The sequence below is a fragment of the Trypanosoma cruzi genome, genomic scaffold, assembly GCF_000209065.1.
Source record: "Trypanosoma cruzi strain CL Brener 1047053516683 genomic scaffold, whole genome shotgun sequence".
NCBI classification, from domain to species: domain Eukaryota; phylum Euglenozoa; class Kinetoplastea; order Trypanosomatida; family Trypanosomatidae; genus Trypanosoma; species Trypanosoma cruzi.
The window spans coordinates 34,943-54,365 of NW_001849295.1; the positions used below are offsets into that span (position 1 = coordinate 34,943).

At 53.9% G+C, this 19,423-nt stretch overlaps 6 protein-coding genes and 2 pseudogenes across 6 annotated transcripts, besides 7 other annotated features; all 8 read left to right on the forward strand.

Moving 5' to 3' along the window:
* Tc00.1047053510239.10 (dispersed gene family protein 1 (DGF-1), putative) lies at positions 1 to 1,562 on the forward strand (the record flags this gene model as incomplete). Its single annotated transcript, XM_804484.1, has 1 exon — positions 1 to 1,562. A coding segment is annotated over one exon (1,562 nt), but the record flags the coding sequence as incomplete, so codon positions are not given.
* Positions 1 to 11,761: a sequence feature (areas not merged during assembly with more than two copies in the genome that could not be assigned to a particular haplotype).
* Positions 4,307 to 7,501, forward strand: Tc00.1047053510239.30 (annotated as a pseudogene).
* Positions 8,532 to 8,804: a mobile genetic element.
* Positions 8,784 to 8,804: a microsatellite.
* On the forward strand, positions 8,885 to 10,000 carry Tc00.1047053510239.40 (annotated as a pseudogene).
* Tc00.1047053510239.60 (mucin TcMUCII, putative) lies at positions 10,491 to 11,132 on the forward strand (the record flags this gene model as incomplete). The annotated part of the gene is made up of 1 exon (XM_804485.1): positions 10,491 to 11,132. One exon carries the CDS (start codon positions 10,491 to 10,493, stop codon positions 11,130 to 11,132), a length of 642 nt encoding a protein of 213 aa, XP_809578.1.
* Positions 11,697 to 12,848, forward strand: Tc00.1047053510239.70 (mucin-associated surface protein (MASP), putative; the record flags this gene model as incomplete). The annotated part of the gene is made up of 1 exon (XM_804486.1): positions 11,697 to 12,848. The coding sequence occupies one exon, from the start codon at positions 11,697 to 11,699 to the stop codon at positions 12,846 to 12,848; it is 1,152 nt and encodes a 383-aa protein (XP_809579.1).
* Positions 11,762 to 12,024: a sequence feature (haploid, non-Esmeraldo-like haplotype).
* Positions 12,025 to 12,962: a sequence feature (heterozygous, non-Esmeraldo-like haplotype).
* Positions 12,963 to 19,423: a sequence feature (areas not merged during assembly with more than two copies in the genome that could not be assigned to a particular haplotype).
* On the forward strand, positions 14,126 to 16,456 carry Tc00.1047053510239.80 (trans-sialidase, putative; the record flags this gene model as incomplete). Its single annotated transcript, XM_804487.1, has 1 exon — positions 14,126 to 16,456. One exon carries the CDS (start codon positions 14,126 to 14,128, stop codon positions 16,454 to 16,456), a length of 2,331 nt encoding a protein of 776 aa, XP_809580.1.
* Positions 17,487 to 17,508: a sequence feature (AT_rich).
* Tc00.1047053510239.90 (uncharacterized protein) lies at positions 17,902 to 18,270 on the forward strand (the record flags this gene model as incomplete). Its single annotated transcript, XM_804488.1, has 1 exon — positions 17,902 to 18,270. The coding sequence occupies one exon, from the start codon at positions 17,902 to 17,904 to the stop codon at positions 18,268 to 18,270; it is 369 nt and encodes a 122-aa protein (XP_809581.1).
* Tc00.1047053510239.100 (uncharacterized protein) lies at positions 18,596 to 18,904 on the forward strand (the record flags this gene model as incomplete). Its single annotated transcript, XM_804489.1, has 1 exon — positions 18,596 to 18,904. The coding sequence occupies one exon, from the start codon at positions 18,596 to 18,598 to the stop codon at positions 18,902 to 18,904; it is 309 nt and encodes a 102-aa protein (XP_809582.1).

Sequence of the window (19,423 nt, forward strand, 5' to 3'; positions counted from 1 at the left end):
CTGCTGATGGTGCGCTGCCGCCGCCGTTTCGGTGGGCACGCGACCCGCAGCTCGGCACGCACCTGAGCTTTGTGCCGGTGTCGACGGCGCAGCCGCGCGGGTTTGGTGGACCGTGGGGAGCGATGCTGAGCAACGCGACGTGGGTGCGCAACTCGACGAATCCGTCCACCGTCCTGGAGCTGGCCGTGCCCGTGCACCGCGGTTACTTCATTGCTGCCTACGAGACGATAGTCATTCGCTGCGACGCTGCGGCGGTGTCCGGCGGCTGCAAGGGTGTGCTGCTTGGGTCCTTCACGATCAGGTCTGACACGCTGCCCGCCGCTGCCAGCGTCCTCTCGGCGATCACCGGCGTCGTTGCGGGTGCGGCGGCTGTTGCCGTGGTGATGAGCGGCGGGCTGGGCTCCATCCTGGAGATGCAGGCACTCGGCGTGTTTGCGAGGATGTCATGCGCCTCGGCGCAGGAGCGTGCGAGCACCGTTGCGCTGCCGTACTTCCTGTCGCTGTTCGCTGCCCTTGACCCGCTGTGGATGGTGGTGGGCAACGCGCTGCTCGCCGCTGTGTTTGGGTGCGTGCACTGCGGTGTGACGGCGGCCTTTCAGCGGTGGCGCGGCGTGGACGCTGCGAGTGCGTGGGCGGCGATGCGCTTCCCGAGCCTGACGTACGTCGTGGCGCACGCGATGCACCTCGGCATATTCTTTGGCTCCGTGCTTTCACTGGCGATGCCCGGCGCCCGCGTGCTGCACCGCGTGATCGGTGTCGTTGGCGTGCTGTACGGTGTGGCGTTCCCCACTGGCGTGTGCTACTTGATTGCCCGCCACACGGGCGCGAGCTTCGAGAGGTACTGGCAGTTTTCTAGGAAGCCGCTGCCCGAGCGCCTGCTGTACCCCGTCGGGTATTGGCACCCCGCGGCGCAGCAGCGGATGTACGGCGGCATGCTGACGAACATGAGGGGCAGCCACGTGTACTGGTGCGTGTTCCAGCTGTCGGTGCTGTGTGTGGTGTGCCTGATTGCTGCTGTGCACCCGCCCCTGGGAGGCTGCCACGTTCAGTACTTCTGCATGGCGGCTGTGCTGCTTGTGGGTGCGGGCGTGGTTGCCTTCACGAACATGATGCGCTCGGCCTTCCTGACGGTGATGCGCACTGCGAGCTTTGTGCTCCTTGCGGCGCTGTGCGTGATCAGCGCGGCCAACCACCTTGCGCCGAGCGACGGCGGTGCGAGGGCGTACGCGGCTATCGTGCTGCTGCTGACCGCCGTGCTGCTTGCGATCACTGTGTACGGCGTCGTTGTGTGGTACGCGGAGGACCGCCACTGGCAGGAGCTGCGCGAGCCGCGGCGTGGTGGGCTGGAGGCACTGCTGCGCGATGACGAGGAGAGCGACGAGGATACGCGGAAGCCCCACGACATGACGTCATCGTCTTACGCCTCAGGCGCCACCGTTGCGTCGTCGTACCGACCACCCGCACAGCAGGAGCTCATGGCCGGTGACGCCCGCTCAGACGCACTGAGCCTGTTCGACCGTTCATCCAGTGCGAGCCGTATGATTGATCACGCCGCCATGTGACGTACACCACGTGGAATTAGTAAGTTTGAGGTGCTTGAGGGGCCACGGCTGTGCTGCACACCACAGCCATCCATCGTTAACCGCACCGAAAGTGTCGTTGTTCGTTGTTTCTATCGATTTGTTTTCATTTTGAGCGGGTGCTTTCAGGAGTTTTTCCCGTTCCACGATGAATGTGTGGAAGGGGATTGAGTTGTCGCTCTTGTTACTCCTGATGTTGTGTTGTATCGGACTGTAATTTCATGGAGTTGCGTGCGAGGACCTCAACGCTCATTTTGTGCAATGGAAGAAGGATTCAGCGAACCGCCTGGTGGAAGTAATGAATTGCAGCTCTGCTTTACCGCGGATTTGCATGCAGGAGGCATTACAGTCCTCAGAAGGAAAGCGGCGACAGAGTAGTGGCAGGGCTCCAGGTTTCCAGGAACGCCATTGAGCAGGATTATGTATTGAGGCGCGACGCATTGTCGTAATTCCGGCCTGCCATGGTGTGGCGAGTGCACAGGGTGATTGATGTCTCATTAGCAGCGGAAATGACGGACCAAACCATCCCAGTCACGTTCCACACTTATCCTCGAGCGCACCACCGCCATGGCAGGATCCCTCAGGTGCGCACGTGGAACGTGGGAGCCTTGGATGACGCGGCATTGGGATTTGTTGCCCGTTACGGCCCGCAACTTTTGTGTGTGCAGGAGGTGTGTGGTGTTAGCATGGAGAGTACGATATTCACCGGGACTTTTTACACGGTAGCGTGCATCTATGCACCTTCTCGTCGAACCGTGGAAGCACGCGAACACATGTCGACGGTTTTGGATCACCTGGTGACTCACATTGTGGACGTAACCTTTCGTCTTGCCCGCAGCACCGAGGAGCGCGCACACGGATGCAGCTCGTCCTTGGCCACTGCGGCGTATCCGAGAACGAAGCATGTGATGCATAGGCCAAGACGGCGTTCGACCTCGCACAGCTCACAGGCACATGGAGCACCGGCATCGTTTTCATTGGCCGAACATGTTATTTGTGTCCGACAGCTCAAGCCAGAGGCTCGCCGCTCCGCCGTAAGAGGCGACTGGGAACCCACGCGCACGGACTCCACTCTCACTCGTGGGGAAGAGGCTGCACTGGCCTGCCTCCGCACCGGAGTTTTGCACAAGTACTGATGGCTGCTACGACCACTGCAACCCGCCATCCCGAGAAAATGCCGTTGGTGCGGCACGGATGCCGCACAGCAGGCACGCCAAGAACTTTGCACGGAAACGCCTCCTCCTCCCGCTGGACCTCACCCCGCCACGATCCGACGCCCGGCAGACTGTCCGGTGTGCGGTAAGCACCGCAGCTGCCGCACTGGTGTCGTGACGCACATGGTTAACGCCCATGGCATTACGCGCCCTCTCAGGCGCTGCGGGAATTTGATTTTCCCGATGAGCCGGAGCCTCCAGAAATCCCACCGGAACCACCGCCCAGCACTTGAGCGAGGACGAGAGCGAGGGACGGCACACCGATCGCGCCTCCGCTGCAGACCGCACGGCCCAGGCCGAAGCCACTCCCATGCAGTTTCCGCACGGCGTCTTACGAAAAGCAAGTCGGAACCGTATCTCATCTTTGGCATTTCCACAAGCAAGAGTTCCCCCGAGAAATAGGAGGCGCTGCCAGGAATATAACGGTCTGACGGCATCTACACCGTTGGAATGCACGTACTGTGAATTCAGGGCTCAAGCGAAAACGGGACCGCTATTCCTTATGCGAGCACGCGAACACTCCAGCACAGAGCCACGGTCGGCACCGAAGAAGGAAGCACTTCATAAATGCCCTTGGTACGACAGGCAGGCGGGCAATGCCGGGGGATTGGCCACCCACACAAGGCACAGTCTCTCCGACGACGAGAATGTTACGAAGCTGAAAATGGAGATTAAATAACCACGCGCTGCAAGGCTCGAACCTCTGCATGAAGAACATCAAACCCACACAGAAACCCCGACTTTGCACAGGAGAATGCCACCGAGAAACAGTGCACCGTTTCCCTAAAATGGCATGCACACATGCGTTGATTAACGTCACGCTGTCGCCGATTTCACGACGGCAGAGGGCTCAGGCCGCCGAGAAGGCGCACGTTGCCCGGCGATGAAATCCCGCTGCGACCACCACCAGTTCATTTTCGCCGTTTAGCATGCGGGTTTCAGTGCCACAGCAATGCCTGACTGACCCGCTACCGCACGGCACGCCACGGATGATCGAGCCACCGCGCTATCCCCGGGGCGGGTGCGTAGCGGTGGTGTGTGCTTCACGGCCTCCGCTGCGGCTCCCACTTCGGGTGCCGGGGCTCTCTTTTACATCTCCGATCGTTGGGCGGACATGCTCTGCGATGGTGGCTGGCGTGTGGGTCTTCGTATTTATTTGAGCAGACACGAGGAATAATAACAATATATATATGAAAAGCGCTGAATAAATATTAGTACTGATATCTACATGCCTATCTATATAAATATGCAGCCAATAAAATAGCAATTCAATAAGTCAGGAAACCAAGCAATCTGTCAAATTGTAGAGAGAGAAGGGATATATCCATATCTATACACATGAAGCAATGAATAAGAATAAAGTATCTTTTTTATGCTCATACCCATATCGATATATCTACACATTGATCAAAGCTTATTTTCATATATATCCCCCCATATAATTTTTTTATCGCCTTTTTTATTTATGGCATTTTGCTTCCGCTATATTACGTATTCTTCTCCCATGAGTTCATGCTCACTTTTTTAGAGAGAATAGGCATTCCGTCCCACGGACAAGGTTTCATATGCACTGAAGCATCCCATCGGACAAAAGTTGCAAGGGGGTTTGCGAGGCCCATCCAAATTGAATGCTGATTGCTATCTTCTTTGATTTCCTGAAGAGGTGCAACGTGTGAGTGCGTTGCCCATGACACCCAACACAATGACAACTTTCAACGAGCAGTTTGCAGGCACATTGTGCAGTTTTCTTGAGGTGTAGCCCACACCTGTATTTTGGGAGTTAATGCACGGTGTATCTGTAGGGGATGCTGAGGGTGGCGTCAGCGAGGCATGGGACAACATGTACTCCGGAACAGGTGTGTGGCGTTGGCCAGAGGAGGTCCTGTGCCAACGGCATCACCGATTGATGGCCATTGATTTTGGGGCTTTGAGCTTCGGTGCTTTGAGGACTGGAGCGACGCTGGCTGACCAGGTGCCACTCGCCATCTGATATCTCCTGGATATGGCTTAAGAGACGATGCGGACGCATGCAGAGGTGGGAAAGGAAGTAGGACGTTGTGTGGACATGCACGTGGACGTGTCAGATGGTCACGATATCCCTCAATAAGTGTGGAGCCCCCGACTTGATGATTCGGCCGTCCTGATAAAACTGTCTGGGGTGGAGGTGAGTGCGCTGACTTCCGTTTCACCGAATTTTCCTTCATCTGACAGGCTGCGCGGCTGACGTGGAGGGACACCATGCGCACCTGTTTCCGGCGGGTGCGTTGCCGTTTCCCACATTTGAGGGCGACTTTCCCGATGATGCACTCTGCCAGCCTCACTTGTTTTATCTGACGACACGTCGCAACGCGGGGTTGGTGCTGAGCGACGAAGGCCTTCCGTCTCGGTTGGAACCAAAACGGAGAGCCCATGAAAAGACATGCTGCTCGCGACTGGTTTATGCTTGGCCTGGGAGGAGTCTGATTGCCGCCGTGGAGCATCTCTCATTCGCTTGATTGCAGGGTCCTCCACACATTGCACAGGCCTCGTGCTCCTGAGTAATGCCGATGGGGCGGATTGCATGATGGTGTTTCATTGCTGGAAGGCTCTGTGAGGAGGAAAAATATTATTTATTTTTTCTTCTTCCTGGACGAGACGAATCCGTTCTTTGATTGAAGTACGAGTGCCTTGTTGCAGTTCTTGTTGGCCGCTGGTGGCTTTGGTGTTTGTTCCAATCAATGGCTCTCACTGGCGGCTCCAAGGCCTAATAGCGACTGGTGTCGTCGTTCTTGGTCCCACGTTGCTTGACCCAACAATTATTTGTGCAACTGGACAACAGGTTCTCTGTGGCTGTGGATCATGTTTTGCAGAATATGATCCCAACGGCTGCTGACCGTGCTGGTGGTTGTTGCGTCCTGTATGACTCTGACGATGTTCTTGCGGATTTCACTCTGTTGCGTGTAAGTGATGTTACATCTGTGCCTCGTCGTGTGGCAGAGGCCTGAACCAACGGAGGGTAGAGTGTTGTGATGAAACGCAGCACCGACAACCCTTATGTTGCTCATCGTTATGCTCGTTTTCACTGCGGTCCTCGACGTGGGAAAATTTTATTTTGTGCGGCATGGAGAGCACTCATCCGGTGGAATATTGCCGTCTGGTGGTCTCTGTTTCAAAGCACCCTGTGGAATAGTTTGTGAGGGCGAAGGGTGATGGCAGGGCTGTCGTGCCCGCACAGACGGAGACGAGAACAGGCTGGTTGATGTGCCCTGCAACACTGCGCGCTCGATTGCGTCATTGGATGCGTGCAGAGCAGGTGGCTCTCCGGTGTCTGTTGGCTTCACGGCCAACCCGCTGGTCCCTTCTGAAGGGCATTCAAGAGCATTTGTCCTCTGAGGGTGTTTCTGCTGTGTGGTCCGCACACTGCAGTGTCCGCTCCATTGAGCCTTTTCTTTGGTGAGAGGATGGTCTGTTGCACTTCTTGGACCCCTGTGGAGGGGGAGGGTCATGGGGCAAGATGCCCACCGTTTCGGTGTTGGCGCACCACGTGCATGCAGCCGCGTTACGCAGGAGGCATAGTTCTCCGTTGCAGGATGAAAGCGACGTAATATTGTCCCTTGCCAGCAATGAACGGTCATCTTGTTATGTTGTTCAAGCGTTTCTGCCGGATGACGAGTTTGCAAATGGTTACGAGGGATGTGTGGCTGCAGAGTTTGAGCGCCGTTGGTTTTTTCTGACGGACGGTGTTAAGGAATTACAGGCTCTTGCAGATGTCATCGCCGGTGTGAACGCAGGTGTTTCAGCCACCCGAAGCGTGGCTGTTGGGAAGACGAGTTTCACTTTTGCAGCTGAGGCAGGCATCAACGAGGCGAATGTGCGGGCCCACCACCCTACTTTCTGTACTGTTTTGTCGCGACGACTGGATCTGATCGCCAGCCACATTGAGCCGTCGCCATGTGGCCGCAACGTTGCCTCGAAGCGGTCGAGAGGCCGCAGGGCACGGCATTTGCATTCATCCGTGGAAGTGTCACGGGGGAGGAAATGCGAGCCTTTCGGCATCTGTCATCTCGCTGCCTTTTGACGCCATATTTGGTGAGTCCGTGGGTACTGTCTGGTGCTTCTGCCTTTTACTGGATGATTGGAGCTGCTGAGATGTGGAGGGTATTTGCTGCACCTTCTTTCAGTATCTTTGTCGCACGCCGTGTTCGAGACGGTTGTCGATTGCCGCATTGCATGGGGTGCTGCAAGGCGATACTTTATGCCACGCGATTGTGTTGTGGGTGCCATGCGGTGGAAATATTTGACGTCGCTGAGGTGCCCTTGGAGGGTGGGGTGGCGATCCTCCGGCGTAGGTGATCACTGACAGTTTCACACGCCCCTTTGAATTTGCTGTCCCTTCTTTGTACTTTCATGAACTGACCGCGGATATTGCAGAATATATTCAGGTTGCTGCGGTGCTCCATACATTCAAGGTGTTGTCCTCCGCGCCGTCAACCTCGGCAGCTGACCGACCGCTCTCTTTGAAGGATTCGGGGGAGGATTCGTTCAATTTGTTTTGCGGCTGGAGTCACTTCCTCCATTTCTGTCAGTTAGACACGCCCACACCGTTACTTTGCGCCCTCCTCCCTCAGGGGGAGGAATGGGTGACGAAGGAATTCGAGAGACAGTGGCACTTTTTGTTGCATCGCTGAGTGATCGTTCAGCGGCAGTTGATGCATCAGCCCTTCCTGAGGGTCGGCGACACAAACTCTGTGGCCGAGACTATTTGGATGGGAGTTCACGGGGGCAAATTATGCGCGCTATACTTCCGTGCTTATGCCGATGGAATGCAACTATTTGCTCTTTCCTGTGATGCCTCGTGTGTGCCATGAAACTTCATTAAGGAGAGCAAGAGGCGCTATTGTCCGTGTTATTTCGTTAGGCACCACGACTCTTTTCGGTTTTGTGATTCGACTGTGTGGTGAGTCTGTTGAGGGGAGGACGTGGATGGACCGCGCTCACCCGACCGCTGCGCCTCATTTTTCTGAACGCCCTGACCAAATTGCTGTTCCCTTTTGCTTGCCTTACCGGGCCTGGCGACCTCTTGAGGAGCGGTGCGACGGCGTGGACTGTCAGGCTGCTGAGGAGGCCGTGGCTGCGCGGGATGTCCTGCGGTATTTTTTTTTGCGTTCCGGGACTACTGTAGAGAGGAGGACATTTCATGCCTCCTCCACGTCCACGAGAGTAGATGGAGGGATCGCGGTTGTGGGATCTCACTTCACGAGTGTCTGCGCTCGCTGATCGCGTCGACGGTGCACTCTGTGTGTCTTCGACCACTGCCGACGTATCTCGCCGTGTTTCTTCCGGTGAACGGGAAAATCCACCGACACGCCGAGTGGGTTGTGAGGGTGTTGCAGCGAGGAACGCTTTAAAGGTTCTACAGTTACGGTGCGCTGCTTGCAATGACCCCGCAGCACTTTGGATTTTGCTCGCCTTTAATTTCTTCTGGCTGTCTGTTGGTTGGTGCCGTTTGCCGGAGGGCATCTTGGCCCGTACGCAAAAGTCAGTGTCTATGCTCCTGCGTGCGGCCTCAGTGCCTGAGCCGTTCTGGAAGGTGAGATTAATTACTGTAGCGGTTACGGCGACGCTGGTGTGTTACACTGCAGATGGTGGCGCCACCCACTCACCTGCCACGTCCTGTTTTGGCGATTTTTAAACTTTAATTTTATTTCTAGCAAACAAACGCACTCAGGCTAGGAAGGAAGTTACGACTAGGCGCTAACCCTGGCTCAGCCGGCCACCTCAACGTGGTGCCAGGGTCTAGTACTCTTTGCTAGAGAGGAAGCTAAGCGCCTGCTGTTCATGCTTCAAACCTGATGAGTAGTTGTTACTTAGTTTTACGGGCCGGAAGGGCAGATGTTGGAGCCATTCTATAGTGGCTGCCCGCGGAGTAAGGTTATCCTTGCCACTGAATTCCTTCGTACGCTTACCAGAGCTGCACAATTGAGGTGTAGTTACTACTACTGGTAAGAGAAAAAACAAAAACAAAAACAAACTTGTCTCTCCTCTTTGCTTTCACTCTGCGTTGACGGGGAGTTGGTTTGTGCTGAAGGCCACACGCAAGTGACAGGAGTGATGGCGATGATGGCTGGCCGTGTGCTGCTGGTGTGTGCCCTCTGCGTGCTGTGGTGCGTTGCTGCCGATGGTGATGTTGTTGGTCCCGTAACTTCCGGCGATTCTGGTGGTGGTGGGCAATCTCCTCTCGCAGATGGGAGTCATGGTGGCAGTGAATGTTCAAAGGCTGATATTTCTCATGAAAGTAAAAGTGAACCTTTGGTTGCTGCTTCCGGGGAAGAATCACCAGCTATTCATCTTGATCCGAATGGGGCTTCAAGTCTCTCTGAGGAACATTTACGCCCGGAAAAAAAGGAACCTCCAAAGGAAAACGGGAAGAGTCACAATCACCGCCTCAAGATGCATCGCCGACTGAAGTGAATCCAGAAGAAGCAATTGATTCCCTTCCGCAAGAACGGTTACTCGGCACACCAGAAAAAGAGGTTATCACTAATGGCGGTGGCGGTGGAACTGCGAACGGGAGAAAGGAGGATACCGACCAGAATGCCGGGTTGTCCCCTAACAACAGCGATCCCACGGCATTGATAGAACCAGAAGTCAAACAAGTATTAACACCAGAACCAATAAAAACAAAGCTATCACCAGCGATGACCGTTTCAGCAGAGGAAACAAACTCACCAGCATTAACAGGCTCGCAGAATGCAACTGAGACAAAAAGCACGACGTCACCGTCACACGCTGAAACGGCGCCTGAAGCACCGGAAAAACCTTCAGGGAATGGTGAGCCAAACCAAAACAGAGAAGAAACGGACACACCAGATTCGATGAACGATGCAACTACAAGTCATCCAGCAGAAACAACAGCAACATCCATATCCACAAGTGGGAATGGTGGAGCCCAGAAAAATGAGAACAAGGTTGGTAACAGTGATCAACGGTCTAACAGCAAAGAACCACAAGACGGGCTTGAAGATAGACATACCGACGATGCTCCCACAGCCAGTGAGACGGAACCAGAAACAGCAAAAACAGCCACTACTCAAAAGAATGTTACATCTAAGCCTGGCGACAGTGACGGCGGCACCGCTGTCTCCCACACCACCTCCCCCCTTTTGCTTCTTCTTCTTGTTGTTGCGTGTGCGGCTGCTGCTGCGGTTGTGGCTGTGCGTGCATGAAGTGGTGTGCGCTGAATATGGACGAAGGCAAATAAGTTGCTTTGTGATGAATATTGGCTTTACTTCCCGTGGACCAACAATCCACGTGGTGTGCGGGGATCATTCCTTTTTTATTGTTACTTTGCTTTTGCGTTGCTGTGTGCGCTGCACCTCCTCTTGTGTGTGTGCGTATCCTCCGTGAGGGGTGCAGGCACGACGGACCGCTCTCGCCGTATGTGCATGCGGTGGAGCCTTGTGTGCCGCTCCTGTTTGCTTCTCCCTCCTCCATCTGTGTGTTGGTGCTGCGGCAGGGCTGTGTGTGTGTGCGTGTTGCCGTGGATTGGAGTGTGTGTCGTGCGTGGTGTGCGGCGTACGGTGCATGCCTGGCTGCTGCCCTCTCCTCATGTGGTGTGCCCTCTGTGTGTGTCTGCTGCACCTCTCGTCTCCCCTGTTGCTCTCCATGTCCCTCACTGTGCATATCAGCTCCACACCACTGAACGACCACACTCACGATGATGACGTGCCGTCTGCTGTGCGCCCTGTTGGTGCTCGCCCTGTGCTGCTGCCCGTTAGTGTGTATGACAAATACTGATGACGGCAATCGGGATCCGAAGAATGGCGCTGATGAAGGAGGCGCTAATCAATTGCCTTCTTCACCTGGAGGACCGCCAGTGAAGAGTGAGCAAGCGGATCCATTGCCTGGGCTCGGTGTGGAATTGGTAAAAAATACTGATGGAGTGGGACAAGGTCCGTCAGTTACAAATCCGGAAACGATTGCTGGAGATAGAGGAAGTACGATCGGTCTGGGATCCCAATCAAGTGCCGCGCTCGAAAAGGTAAACAGCGAAAGTAAGAACGGTAATACATGGCCACAAAGCTACAAGAGTCCATTGTCGCCTGCACCAGTGACTAAGCCGGCTGACGTTTCTGCCCAGGCAACCACGACCACTACAACACAGGCACCAACAACAACGACCACGACCACCACTGCGCCAGAGGCACCAAGTACTACGAGTACAGAGGCGCCAACCACGACGACCACTCGCGCACCGTCACGTCTTCGCGAAATGGACGGCAGCCTCAGCAGCTCTGCGTGGGTGTGTGCCCCACTGCTGCCCGCAGTATCCGCGCTGGCGTACACCGCTGTGGGCTGAAGAGGTGTGTGCGGGCTGTGCGTGCCAGCACTCAGCCACGGGGACATGTGTACGTCTACCGTGGTCCGATGTAAAAAGTAAGAGCAATTATGATGATCGTGTTTTGCTTCATTTGCTTCCGCTGCCGTGCTATGTGCTCCTTGCCGCTCCCCGCATCCGTCACGTTGAACGCATCCCAGACACACTCATATGCACGACAGGCACACAACTGTTTGCGTGGAGTCACATTTGAGGATGGGTGCATGCGCGCTGGACCCATACTGTGCAGCTCTTTTTTGTGTGTTTTTTTACATTTTTTACTTTATTGCTGTGCGTTTACCTCTGTGTTTTGTTTTTAATTGCTTTGTGTGTTTTTTCTGTTTACTTGCTGCGGGGCGTTGTGTGTTTTTGACCTTTCACTGTTTTCAAATGCCTTATGGTATGTGCGCTGCTGCTGCTGAGCTGCTGCCATTTGTGACTTTGCGGTGGCTGTGCGTGGTGTAGCGGCCGTGTCTTCTTTTGCTTTCACTCTGCGTTGACGTGTTGTTAGTTTGTGCTGAAGGCTACACGCAAGTGACAGGAGTGATGGCGATGATGATGACCGGCCGTGTGCTGCTGGTGTGTGCCCTCTGCGTGCTGTGGTGCGGTGTATGTACGGTAGCGGCGGCCGATACTGGCGGTGTCGAAATGGAAAGGGCAGAAGGATCCGAGAGTTTACCCTCTGGACCTTCCGACGGTGATGGAGGGAAACAGGAATCGGAGGGTTCAGTCCGCCAAGTGTCCGACACCGCAAATGAATCGTTGGTGGCAGTAGATGGAAAGAATTCTAAACAGCAGGATGGTGTGGTCATAACAACACCAACAAAACCTGAGAGGACGAGCGGAGGAACGGAAACAGAAGAAATTAAACGTAAAGAACAAAAAGAGAACCCTGAAATTCCAAATAAAGATGACAAGACAACGCAATTAACATCGAGACCAAAAGAAGAAGAAGAACCGTCCGCTGAACGAGGAAAAGCACAAGGAGCTGCCCTACCAGGAGCATCACCAGGAGTACCATCACGAGCACAAAATGGGAACTCAGCAGAAGATTTAACCGCAACACCAGGGGAAGAAAGAGCCCTTCTTGAAGATCATTCCGACCAGCCACAAGGAGGCAAAACTCCAGCAGACGGATTGGCAGCAGAAATGCCATCAAGGGAAAAAGGGGAAGCCCGAGACGCAATACCATCACCACCTGCAAAAAATGAAAAAACAGAAGGAGGTTTAAGGGCAACAACAAATACTGAAAAAAACAACCTTGAGAATGCCGCTTCCGTGCAAAAAACAGAAATTCTCCTGGACGACGAGGAGGCAACAAGCAATCAACGAAATGAAGGCCTTGCATCCACCACCGGCAACCAAGAGGGTGAACCATCGGACGTTCATGCCGAATTGACACCACCAACAATCTCAGCTGCCAGTAATGCTGCCAATGAAGACGCTGACACGGATACTGATAAAGGGATTCTGAATAATGATTTAGCCGCTGGTGGTGGAGCGACCGAAGGAGCACAACAAGATGAAAAAAAAGAAAGAGCGGAAGAAACAACACCACTCAAATCTGTCGCTATGATAAATGAAACAGCAACGGTTGGCGACAGTGACAGCAGCACCGCTGTCTCCCACACCACCTCCCCTCTTTTGCTTCTTCTTGTTGTTGCGTGTGCGGCTGCGGCTGCGGTGGTGGCCGCGTGAGAGTGAGTGTGAGAGAGCCGTGCACCGCCCGCACACACACTCGTCCTTCTCTCTCTGTGTGTGTGTCCCCTTGCATGGACTCTCGCCCTCACCTCACCCCACGAGGCACACACAATAATGTGCCCATTGTATATATGCATGCACACCCATGCAGGCCCGTTGGTGCTCTCTTTTGCACGACACGCACCGCTGCCGTCCTGCCTGGCTGCATGGACGGAGCACCGTAACTGTTTCTGTTTTGTTTTTATTGCATTGAGTGGGCGACCTCTCTCTCTCCCTCTGTGTGTGTGTTTTGCTTTACGGGAGTAATGAGAGTGTGTGTGCGCTGGTCGTCCCACGCTTCGGCTTTTTGTTTTGTTTTCCTTTTTGATTTTGTGGTTGAGTGCACCCATTCCGCGGCTGCGTGTGTGTGTGTGTGTGATGATATGAGTAATTTGCGTGTGTGCTATCTGCCTCTCTCTGCCGTTGCTTTCTTCGGACTCTCTTGTGGCGCACAGCTGCTCTGCAAGTATAGGCGCTGCCAAACACACAAGCACATGCACACACACATGCCGTGTTTAAAACGCTGAGAATGCACGCACGCACAGGATTGTGGCTGCGGAGGTTGTTCCTTGCGAGGAGGGAGTACGGGAGTATGCGATTTGCTTCGTTGACATGTTGCTGTTGTTATGTTTGCGGCGTGCGGCCAGTGAGTGGTGTGGCAGTGGGGGTGCCTGGGATGAGTGCGGATTGATTCCCGCTTTGCAGCTGTAACTGCAGACGTTTCTTTCCCACTGTGGATCTGTTGATGAGGTATTCTCCGGCTGTGCGGGGTGATGTGCGAGTGCTTTGGAGGAGACAGCTGTAAAAGGGCTTGTGGCAGCGCGTCGGTGCTGCGAAGGGCGGCTGTGTTTTTTTATCCTGCTGTTTTTTCTTTTTGTAAGGGCGTTGTTCAGTGTGTGCTGACGCGTGACGAATAACAAGATACCCGCCGTGACCCCTGCTGGTGGTGGCAGTCCCTGTGTGTTCCCGGTGCACTGTTCCTTCTTCTCCTGTTCCGTGTGTCTGTGTGCGTGAGTTGTTGTTGTTGGGAGCGACTGCAGTGCGGATGATGATGCCACTCACTGTGCATGGGTGACGGTGTTCATTGTTGTACCTCTTTTTATTTTTCTTTTTCCTTTATTTCTTTCTCAATCACACTCAGGCTAGGAAAGCAAACAAGCGCTAATCGCTACTGTGAAATTCGAAGGCACTGAAAGGACCAACAGCACACACACCGCCCACACACACATATTTATATGGTCTCACGTGTTGCTGCAGTGAAGGCACCCCGCACACACAACCATCGCCGTGTGACCGGATCCAGCGGAAGGAGGAGGGAAGGAGGAGAGAGTGAGCCGCAGAGGCCCAACATGTCCCGGCGTGTGTTTACTTCCGCGGTGCTGCTGCTCCTCGTCGTGATGATGTGCTGCGGCGGTGGTGCTGCATCCAGTCAGGACATGCCGTCGTCAAGTCAGGGAGCTTCGTCGGAGAAATATTACGTTTGGACGGAGAAGAAAGGGGGTGAAACTGTGGGTTTGCTCCGTGTTCCCGGTCTTGTTGAGATGAATGGCGAAGTATTTGCCGTTGCCGAGGCGCAGTTGAAGGGTGAAAGCGATTTTAATGGGATTGCCTCGGAGCTCTTGACGTTAACTGGCCAGGAATCAAAAGAATTGGTTAAAGCTCAAGTGGAGACACAAGTGCTGGTGGAATGTTCTCCCGACAAAAAGAATTGTGCCTCCCATTCAGAAGTTTCGGCTGGCTCTCAGAGTGAGAAGAGAGTACATGTGAGCCGACCAACAACAGTTGTGAAGGGAAGTGATATTTACATGCTTGTTGGGAAATACAGCCGGACAGCTGCCGCTTGTGGTGCTCCGGGGAGTCGTGCAGGTGTCTCTGGACTTTTGCTAGTGAAAGGGGAAGTCAGTGATGAGGAAAGTGGCAGTGAAAAAAGAATCCAATGGAATGAGAACCAGCGACTGACCGGCACCTTTTCTGATGATGAACACAAATGCTTGACGCAGCTGATAGGCGGTGGTGGATCGGGCATTAAGACTAATGACGGTACTTTTTTGTTTCCAGTGGAAGCTAGAAAGAAGCAGAACGAGGACGGAAACACAAAGACTGTTTCACTGATCCTATACTCGAAGGATACTAATACGAATTGGAAGCTGTCGAATTGGATGTCTGACGGTGGCTGCGGTGATCCCTCCGTCGTGGAGTGGAAGGACAAACTCATGATGATGACTGCGTGTGATGATGGCCGCCGTAGGGTGTACGAGTCCGCTGACAAGGGGGATTCGTGGACGGAGGCACTCGGGACGCTCTCGCGCGTGTGGGGCAACAAACAAAAGGGAAATGTGAAGGGCGTTGGAAGCGGGTTCATCACAGCGAGGATTGAGAACAGGGACGTGATGCTCGTCACTCTGCCGGTGTACGCCAAAAAAGAAGAAAAGGAAAGTGTGGAAAAGGGTGAACTCCATCTTTGGCTGACGGACAATACGCACATTGTTGATATTGGGCCGGTATCTGTGGAAGGAGACGATGTTGCCGCCAGCTCCCTGTTGTACAAAAGCGGAGATAATAATGAGTTGATTGCACTGTACGAGAAGGAGGGCGATGGGGATACACCATCACTCGGTATGGTCTCTGTGCGTCTGACTGAGCAGCTGGAGAAGGTAAAGGAAGTGTTGAAGACCTGGAAGAAAGTGGACGAACGTGTCTCCCAGCTGTGCCCTTCAACTGCTGCGAAGGTTGCATTACCTCAAAATGTCTGCAGCGCTGGTAAGATCACGGCTGGGCTGGTTGGCTTTTTGTCTGGCAGCTTTTCCGAGAGCACATGGAGGGACGAGTACCTCGGGGTGAACGCCACAGTAAAGGGTGGTGCAGCAAAGGCAAAGACTTCCGATGGAGTGACGTTCCATGGAGCGTGGGCGGAGTGGCCCGTTGGCGCGCAGGGGGAGAATCAGCTGTACCACTTTGCGAACTACAACTTTACTCTTGTGGCGACGGTGTCCATCGACGGTGTGCCGAAGGGAGATACTCCCATTCCTTTGATGGGTGTGAACATGAAGGGTGAACAAGGGAAATTTTTTGGGTTGTCGTACGAGAAAGAAAGGAAGTGGATGTTACTGTGCGGTGACGGAACAACTAATTCTGGGGAACTCAGCAGCACTGGGGAACCGGGGACAAAACGCCACGTGGTAATTTTGCTACGGAACGGCACCCAGGGCTCCGTGTACGTCGATGGTCAGCGTGTCGGAGATGCGTCATGTGAATTGGGAGAAGCAGAATCGAAAGGGATCTCACACTTCCACATTGGAGGGGATGGAGACAAGACACGGGAACAAGAAGGCGTGCCTGTGACGGTGACGAACGTCCTGCTGTACAACCGCCCGTTGAGTTCCGCGGAGATGACTGCGCATAACACAATTAAACTTTCTATTTCGCAAACAGCGAAAGAAGGAGAAACGGATGAAGGTACCGCCCTTGACGGTGGAGCACACGGTGATGCCAGCAATCATTGCGGAAGCGGACTGCTGCCATCGCTGCTTCTTCTGTTGGGACTGTGGTGGTTTGCGTCTCTGTGAGGCGTGACTGGCAGCCGCGTGGGACACCTGCGACCTCCCCAGCAGCGACACACACACCTGGTAATGAACTTCTCTCTTTAAATAACTTTTATTAACTCTTCTCCTTCTCTGCTTTGCTGTGTGATTTTAATTTATTTGCCTTTTTTTCTTTGTTGTGCGATTGGGCGTCTTTTCTTTTTAAGAATTCTTTTCTGTTTCTATCTCTAATCCATCATCCCCCCAACACTTTTTATGCGTTTGGGGCAATCACTATGGACGTTTTTCTTTTCTACTCTTCCCTCTTTCAATTGTTTCTTCCGCACTCTTCCTGTGAGGGGTGCCGTGTGTTTGCCACCCAACTGCTCCACTCGCACACCACCGACACGCTCATGACGACGGCCCTGTGCGCCTCGCCTGCTGCACGCATGAGGAGGGGCGGCGACGAACGGCGCGCTGAGGGAGCCGTGACGTGTGGGCGTGCGACGAGGGCCTGTGGGGCGGAGCACACATTTCTTTCCCTCTTGTTTTGTTTTCTTGCGGCCAGGGCTGGCAGACACCCGCAGCGCCACACACACAGCCACGCCCTGCCGCCGTGTTTTTCATTTCTTTTCGTGTTCATTTCACGCGCTGGCAGTCCCGTCAGCATTTCTTTCTCTCCTGATGATTTTTTTCTTTTGCTGCGCTCACTCTCCCGATGGAGTGACGCGACTCCCGTCGTGTCTGCGTGCTTCTCTCAGTCCCCCCACACACGAGTGACTGTGCTCTGCGGGCCGCACTCACACGCCGATGAGAGGGCTGAGGGGAGCAGCAACACGCAGATGACAGCATGAAATATAAACGATGTGCGGACACACGGAGGTCAGACGGTTGAAAGACATTTAAATATCTTTTCAATTTTCTTTTGCGGGCAAAATATGTACAGACAGTTTGGTGTGGCCACACGGCAAGCAGTTGTTTAAATGTTATTTGTGTGGAACAGTAATGGACGATTTCTTTTTCATTTATAATTATTTTGTGTGATTGGGTTTATATAAGACGAGGGGGAAGTTTGTTTTTTATTTTAAATAAATATTGTGTGAATTGCCATTGCTTGGGCTGCACTGCAGTCATGAGTTTCAGCGGTCTTCTTCTTGTTGTTTCCGTTATGCATCTCCGCTGTACATTTTTGTGCGTCCCTCACATGCTCTGCTCCCTCTTTTCTACTTCCTTGCTTTGTGTTTCTGCAGGCACACAACAACAACAACACACAAGATGCACATTGCAGTGGATTTGGATGCTTCTTTTGCAGTGCATGCTGGCAGTTGCGTGTGGCTGTTGTCTTCTTCCGTGGCCGTGAGAAGAAGGGAGGAGGGAGTGCAGTCCGAGTCCCTTTCCTGCGGGTGTGGTGCAGCGCGTGTGGATGCGTTGAGTTGGGCTCCGTGTCCCATTGAGGGCGGGATGGCAGGAAATTTGCTGCCGCGTGATGGATGGATGAGGGTGCACTGGCGCGTGTGGCTGTTGTGGTGGGTGCTCGCTCTGTGTGTGTGACGGCTGCTGGGAGTCCTGAAGATGTATCTGGTGATGCGGATGCGGTGGTTGTGCCGGTGGATGTGTCGTGTGCTCCGAGTGACGGCAGCCTGAGCTATCGCGTGTGTGTGCGTGGAAGAAGTGTTCTGCTGCCAGTGCCGAGGCTCAGTGTGAGAATTATACTTTCAGTGGCTTTGATGTGCGCATGCATGGCAGGAATGGTGAGCTGGGTGCTGTGTGCCATGTGGCCAGTGCGGTGCACACGTGTGGCAACTGTGCTGCCAGCTGTGCAACGAAGGAGGAAGGGGCCACCGCTGCCTTCACGATGAATGTGACGAGACATAAATACGCCGGCCCTTATGAATTGTGGCGGCGTCAATTCTCCCCGATGGAACCATCCATCCGCCTGCACGGAGCAGCGATGCTGACCAGACGGGCATCTGTCAGTTGCCGCCACCCCGTGAAGGGAAGGATGACACGAAATCTGGTGGGACAACTGCACCGCAAGTTAATGCTGAGCCGTCACGTCAGAACGAGGATTGACGACAGTCTGCGGCGGCTGACGCACCCAACACCGTCGATCGGAGTCCCGCATCCAACACGGCGACCAACACGCCTAAGAAAAAGCCTGAGTTTGCCAGCAATCCGAACGAAATGATGGTCCCGAAAGCATCCAAGAAGAGGCCTTCCTTTGCCAACGGTCCGAGAATATTAGTGGCGTCGAATGCATCCGGGATCATGTCTGTCACTTGTGGCGGCAGGGAACACGTTGCTGCGGATAGCACGGACGAGGTGAATGAGCACGACGCCACCGGACACAAATCTCTCGTTTTAGAAAATGGCGTTGCAGGCAGTGGATTTGTTGCTGAGGGTGATGCGGGCGGATTGACTCAACGCAATGCCTCTGGACACGAAAACCCCAATTACGAGAATTCACCGCGCAGTATTCCGGGAACGGTGTGAGTCCCGACGACTGCTTTGCCCTGCGCAACGACGCGAAATTGACACTGCGTGAGTTAACTGCTGACGGCACTGTGCGTGTGTGTGTGTGTTGGGAGTGGCTGCTTCTTTTGGGATTGTGTGGATTTGCGACTCAGCACGGAGGACATGTGCCGCGTTTCCTGCGTGTTTTCTTTTATTATTTACATTTTATTGTTGTTTTTCGTTGTTCTCCTGGAATAATGAGCGTCCTTTATTATTTCATGGTCGGTTGCTGCACACCGTCATGAGTGACATGTTTCCCCCTCTTTTTGTTTGTTGCCCACACGCGGTGCCGGCGCTGCGGCTGTGCGTCCCACGGACTGCGCGAAACGATGAGTGGAATAACACGCCGGATGCCGCATGAAATGTGAGGGATGTTGTGTGGGCTCATGGAACGATACGTTTTTTAAAGTTTTATTTCTTGGTGCGGGCAATATATGTATGCACAACCACACGATCCTCTTCTGTGCTGCATGGCACATGAAATAAAAGTATGTCCGA